Raw genomic sequence first — 7,002 nt, 5'->3', positions numbered from 1 at the left:
TTAATTTGGAGAGATTTGAAAAGTGAGCTTCAGACATCACACCTTGCAATGAATTTCCACCGACAAACAATTCCTCGAGCTGAGATAGGCTTCCAATACTTTGAGAAACATTCCCATCTAATCGATTGTTTTCAATCCACAACTCTCTCAATGATGAAAGCATCGTAACATCCGTGAGTGATCCAGTGAGTTGGTTGTCATTCAAGTGCAAGGAAACAAGTTCAGAACGTTGACTAAATCGTTGCGGTAAAGATCCATTCAGTTGATTCCAAGAGAGATCAAGCTCTCTCAAGGAGGTGAATCTTGTGATGTCAGGCACTGAACCATGAAGTTGATTTCCATATAGATCTAGAATCTCTAGTGAGCTCTCCACGCATCCATGCGCGTCTTGAAACAGCTGAGACAGCTCTCCAGTGAGATTGTTTCCGCTTATATACAGTTCATTTAAATTGCACATCTGCCGAAATGAACTCAAATCTCCTTGTAATTGGTTAGAGGAAAGATCAAGAGTCCTGAGAGAAGTCATGTTTGCGAAAGCTTCTCGGATTGAGCCCTGTAATTCGTTATTTGAGAGGTGAAGATCAACAAGGCTGTTACTAAAGTTGGCCATCCAATTGAATGTTGAAGAAGCAATACGGTTGTAAGAGAGATCAATGACAGCTAGGGATTTAGAAGAATTTGTAGAAGAAAGAGAGGGAGGACTGCTACTTGAAAGATCACATTCACTTAACTGTAAGACTTCTAAAAAAGGGACCTTGTTAACCATTTCCATCCAGTCAGTAGCTTGACTGAGGTTGTCTCCACTCAAGTCAAGATATTTAAGAGAAAAAAGATTAGAGAGGAAGTCAATACTTTTAAAATTAACATCATTATTACCACTAAGATCAAGATACGGTAATCTTGAGAGATTCCAAAGCTGATTTGAGAGAGTTCCAGTAACATCAATTGAGGAGAGATCAAGGTATCTTAGATTTTTCAGGGACCCAATAAAATATGGAAAATTATTCCCTTGAAAATTGCCTCCACTTAGATTCAGGTAACTCAAATACTGCAATTCCAGTAATGAATTACTAATCTTACCACTTAAATATTGGTCGTAATTCTCCCGGTGAAGATCAAGACGAGTAGCATGACCAGTTCGATTGTTGCATCCAACTCCTCTCCATTTGCAGCAATCCCTCTTCTCTTCTTCACTTCCCCAAGTTGAAAGAATACCAAAGTCATCAATAAGGTCTTCTTTAAACTTGAGAAGGGCTTGTCTCTCCCTCTCTATGCACCCGAAAGTTGCCCCTTTCACTCCAGAAATGAACCCAGGAGCAAGTTTCATGAGCAATAGAAGCACAATAAGCACGTAAAGAAGATGAAACGACTTGTCGTGCTTTATCAGCAGCATGATCACAAAAAAAAGATAATATCGAAGCGGGTATGGAAGTAATAATTGAGAGCAATGAGAATTTGGCGGGTAATTGAACTTTGAATCCATTAACTCCACAACTTCCCTATATATAATATCAAAAACACTATAAGAAAATTTAAAATTAAGTCATTAATTATACAAGTCAACATCGATGGATATAATTTCTTTTATTTTTATTATTTTATAAAACTTAAAGTGTAACTAATAATACTTCCATAAACACAAAGGAAAGAGAGATAATAAAAAAAAATCAAACTTTTTTTTAATTCTCACTCTTTTGTCATATCTCTCATGTATTATTACAAGTAGTGGAATAATTTAAATATTATAGCAGAAAAATAAAATAAAATAAAAAAATAAGATTTCTTGACGAAATCAGAAAAAGGATTAAAAAGTTGAGGGAGCCAGAATAAAAAAAAGATCATGGGTATTGATTTGAGTGTTGATGAAACGTAGAAGATGCTACCGTGTTCTACAAATCTCCTTTAGCTTATTAGTAATTATAGAAAAAATTATTGTTTTTATTTTTGTTTAATTTAAATACATATTTTTTATTTATAAAATTTTTATTTTTTCTATTTAATTAATTTATAAATTATAAATAATTGGGTCCAAGCCCAGAGCACGGACAATATACAATATACATGTCTACAGAAGATCAGCACTTCCATGTGAAGTGCTGCAAGCCTTCTCAATGGAAATTATTTAGAGCTTCAGTCTTGATCAAAGTCATCAATAGCCCACGCGTTTACTCATTCCTTTTCCATGTGTTTCTGTGGTGTAAAAGTATTTTAGAAAAAAAAATTGAATTTTTTTTAATTTATTTATTTATATGTTTTTAGACCATTTTAATATATTAATATAAAAAACTTTATGCATATAAATAAATTAGAAAACTCTAATGGCTAGCGTGGTCTGTAGCATGAACCTCATAGAGAATCTACTGATACAATGTATACACAAAAACCATTTACTGTTTCTCTAAATTTCTTTCGACATTTACTTGTGGGAAAAGACTTCCAAGTCATCCGTGTGTTTAAAAGAATGTCTTCCTGAATGGAAATTATTAAGATTATGAAACGACTTGTCATGCTTTATCAGCAGCATGATCACAAAAAAAAATAAAAATAATAATAATAATATCCAAGTGGGTATGGAAGTAGTAATCGAGAGCAATGAGAATTTGATGGGCAATTTAACTTAATTTTTTAAGAAAATATTTTTAAAATATAAAAACAAATATATTTAAATAAATTTTAGGAAAACAGTAAATAATTTTTGCCTATAAAGTTAAGGCTATAGACCACATAATAAGATAAATAAGACATCTGAACCATTAAAATTATTTTTTCAACGTGGCATCTTCTGAAACACACTGGTGATCCATTCACTTCACAACTTCCCTATATATAATATTAAAAATACTGTAAAAAAATTTAAAATTAAGTCATTAATTATATAAGTCAAGGTCGATGGCTATAGTGTCTTTATTTATTTATTTAATAATACTTCCATATAAGCACAAAGGAAAGAGAGAATATCAATAAGAGAATTCTAAATTCTTTTTTTTTTTTAATTCTCACTCTTCTGTCTCTATTATTTGTGTATATCTCTTATGTATTACAAGTAGTGGTATAATTTAAACATCTTAGCAGAAAAATAAAATAAAAAATAAGATTTATTGACCAAAACAGAGAAAGAATTGAAAACTTTTAAGTCATCATTGTGTTTAAGAAGATGCCTCAACTTGTATAATGCCTCAGCTTCCGAGTCATTCCTATCGACATCAAAGAATATCGTCAATTGAGATTAATTGGTATTGTTATTTTTAAAAATATATTAAAATAATTTATATTTTATTTTTTATTTTTTACATTATCGTATTAAAATAATTTAAAAATATTTAAAAAATTAATTAAAAATATTCAAAAAATAAAATCTAATTTAATTTTTTTCTAAAACACCTTCAAATCACAAAAACAAACAATACTAAAAAATAAATTAAGATGAGTTGTATTGTAGCCGTTAATGACCACTACAAAAGCAATTTAAAGTGTTTCGCAGTTGGAAACAACAGGCACAACAAATGCAATTAAAAAGAAACAAATCTAATTAATAGATTCAGCTTCCACAGAAAATGAGTTAAAAAAAGACCACAATGACTATGAGTTATTGGAAGAGGATGTCCGCCAAAGAAAGGAAGGAGAAAAGGTGAGCAAGTAGAGTTGCACTGTGGCCATTAACGACTTCTATACAAATAGAAAGAAAGCCGGGCAAGAAAAATCAAGAAATCGGTTTAGCTTCAGTGGAAAATGAATTAAAAAAGACTGATATGACTCTAATGTCTCTCCCCCATAACATAAGTTGATGTGGAAGAGAATCTACCAAAGAAAGGAATGAGAAGTGCGGGTCAAGTGGAGTTGCACTGTAGACATCAACGACTGCTTTAAAAGCAATTTGAAGGACAATTATAAAGAAACGAAGTGGGGCAAGAAAAATGAAGAAATATATTCAGCTTCCATGGAAAATGAATTAAAAAAAGACCAAAGGTGACTGTAATTTCTTTGAGAACACAAGTTGATGTGGAAAATGAATTAAAAAAAGAGACCAAAATGACAATGAGTTGAACAAACATATGTTGACTTGAAAGAGAACGTCAGTCCAAGAAAGGAATGAGAAAACGTATGGGCTATTGAAGACTCTGACCAAGACCTGAAGAGCTCTTAATTTCCATAATTCAGGAAGACATGCGCTGCACATGGATGTGCTGATCTTCTAAGATGTCGATGGTTTGGACTCAGAAGCTGAGGCATCTTCTTTGTTAAGAAACTGTCTCGTCTATTTATGCTTCTAAAACAAGTTCTTAAAAGTGATTATGAATCCATGATTACTATTCTCATGGTCCTTTAGTCTTCTTTTTTTTTAATATTTTTTAATTAATATTATAATTCTTTAACTTATCTCTGTAATTAAATTTATCATCACTAAGTGATGAGTCAATTTTAAAACTTGTCTTTGTATGTCTTCCATCATCAATTCTTGAACGTCTTTTCCAGAGAGAACATTCTACTCCCTTCCTACAGAGTACATCCTATTCTATGATATCTTTTATCAATGACTATTCAACACATCAAAACTCTAATTTAAAATTTTATTATTTAATATTTTTTTAGATAATCTAAGCTAAACAATATTATTTATATAGTCTTGTAACTACATTAAATAAGAAAGAACGAAATTTTTAATTAAATAGGAAAAAAATAAAAATACTATAAATAAAAAAAATTTCTAAACTAAACTAAATGGTCTCGGAAACCAATATTTTAAAAAAAACCTTCTAGCATCTTTTAAAAAAATTAATTATAACAAAAACTAAATGGTCCGGGAAATCACTATAAATTAAAAGATTTTTTATTTTAGATTGTAATAGTAGTTTCACTTTTAATTTTTTATCTTTTTACGAGATGTTTTTTTGACTTTTTTTCCCTTCTCAATCATTGTTTTTTCTTTATCACTTTAGCGTCTTGAGTCTGGCTTGGTTACTCCAACCATACCAGAAACATTATGGATTTGACAACTATTCAAGATTCAAGAGTTGTTTTTATACATATTCTTTTCTAAAAAGAAACTGATATCCAAATTTTAAAATTAAAAACATGTTATGTTCATCTTTAGCAATTTCAATGATATTTTTTTTAGGTTTTAAATGTGAACATCTTTGATAAATCTTTTATTTTTAGGCACGGATGTAATTTTTTAATGTATCCAAAGGTTAACACTAATTTTTTTACAAAATAATTAGAAATTAAAAATAAAAAAACTTAAAAAATTAGGATAATTAATTGTAATTACAAACATAAATTAAAAAAAAGCATATTATAAAAATAACCTTTTTTATAAAAAAAATGTTATAGAGCAACATCTTTTTTATTTTAATATAATTAACCTCTTATCTGTGGTTATTTTATAAAAAAAATGTTATAGAGCAACATCTTTTTTATTTTAATATAATTAACCTCTTATCTGTGGTTATTTTATAAAAAAAATGTTATAGAGCAACATCTTTTAAAAAAAAGCATATTATAAAAATAACCTTTCCTATAAACAAAATGTTATAGAGCAACTATAAAAAATTGTTATAAAGCAACATCATTTTTTTTAAATATAATTAACCTCTTATCTAAATCCCTTGAATGAATATATATTTTAAAATATTTAATTTTTTAATTACTAATTATTAAATCTAATTTTTCATAATATATTTTTTTTCTCAGCCGACATCTACGGAGATACAAGAGTAATTGTTCGTAGTTACTCTTAAAATAATAAAATAAATAAATAATTTAATCTATTCTTAAATAATTAGTCGAGTCTCCACTATGCCTATTCGTTCCTAATTGTGTATAGTATATATCTTGCATAATATCCAAGTGTTCAATGTATCATTCTATCAAGTTTTATAATGAAATTGATATAATTATCTATATTAAAAACAAAACCAAGTCACGAGGGAAGTTTTTATAGTTAGCATGTGGACAAGTACGTTTTACTAGCATGCCATGTAGACTTTCGTGTAATTTTTAATTTTTTCAATATATATAAAGTTTTTAATGTATTCTTAGGAGAAATAAATTAATGAATTGTATCAAAATATTTGTTGTTAATATAAATTAAATTAAATGTCATGTTATAAGCTTTAAATCAAATTAAGATATACATAGCATATTGTTTACAAAGTATAACAATCATTAAAACTTTATGTTAGAATTTGTAATAAATAGGTTCTGGCCGGCCCAACTGGCCATTAAAAATCAGGCCAGGCAGAAGGACTTGATGATAAAGGTCAGCACAAACATGGGTATTTTTTTTTTAAAATGAATAGACAATACACACTTACTCATTCTCTCAAAACACTTAAAAAATATTTAAAAAATACTCTATAAATCTTAATAAAATCAAATCTAAAATGTTTAATGTTCAAAAAATTAAAATTTCTCAATGTTTAAAAAACAAACCTGGGGCCCTATCTATTCTTTATGACAAGATAAGTAAAAAATATTTCAATTGAAATTTTCTAGTAAAATAAAGCCATTAATACCAAAAATAATGTTTTCGGTCATCGAAAAGTGGCCAACTAGCAAAATTTCACTATTCTTTTATTTTCCAACATCTTTCTCTAACTCGAAATCTGAAATGCGAATAAAAATAATAATTTTTGAAGTAAAATATAAAAGCCATAGAAGAAAGGGATAAAAGTTGCAAACATTAAAGCTTGAGGGCCCAAAATACTTCAAAACATGCCTTAGCTACAATGGGAAACAAAAAAAAACGAGGCTGAATTTTTGTTTTAATGTCAATTTTGATACCCAAATTGAGCGTCATCTTAATTTTAAAATAAAGTTAATTAAAATAAATTATTAAATCTAATTCCATATAAATTTGATATGGAAAGATCTAAATGCAAAACAAATTAAGTGACTGAAAATATTTAAATGACTAAAACAAAGAAGAAAGCAATATGTGAATGCACCATTGTTCTTCTCACAATGTACAGGAATTCATTATCCCTTTTAATTTTTTTTAAT

The 7,002-nt window shown here is 28.4% G+C and overlaps 1 protein-coding gene across 1 annotated transcript; it reads right to left on the bottom strand.

Moving 5' to 3' along the window:
* Window positions 1-4: 4 nt before the first annotated feature.
* LOC105111720 (probable LRR receptor-like serine/threonine-protein kinase At1g34110) lies at window positions 5-2,613 on the bottom strand (the record flags this gene model as incomplete). The annotated part of the gene is made up of 2 exons (XM_011007166.1): window positions 2,490-2,613; window positions 5-1,358 (listed from the first exon to the last, which is right to left on the bottom strand). Coding segments are annotated over exons 1-2 (1,389 nt in total), but the record flags the coding sequence as incomplete, so codon positions are not given.
* Between the last annotated feature and the right edge of the window lie 4,389 nt (window positions 2,614-7,002).

The sequence above is a fragment of the Populus euphratica genome, unplaced genomic scaffold (genome assembly GCF_000495115.2).
Source record: "Populus euphratica unplaced genomic scaffold, PopEup_1.0 scaffold306.1, whole genome shotgun sequence".
Lineage (NCBI taxonomy): Eukaryota > Viridiplantae > Streptophyta > Magnoliopsida > Malpighiales > Salicaceae > Populus > Populus euphratica.
The sequence above is the reverse complement of the archived record's forward strand: the minus strand, read 5'-3'. Positions and strand labels throughout refer to the sequence as shown.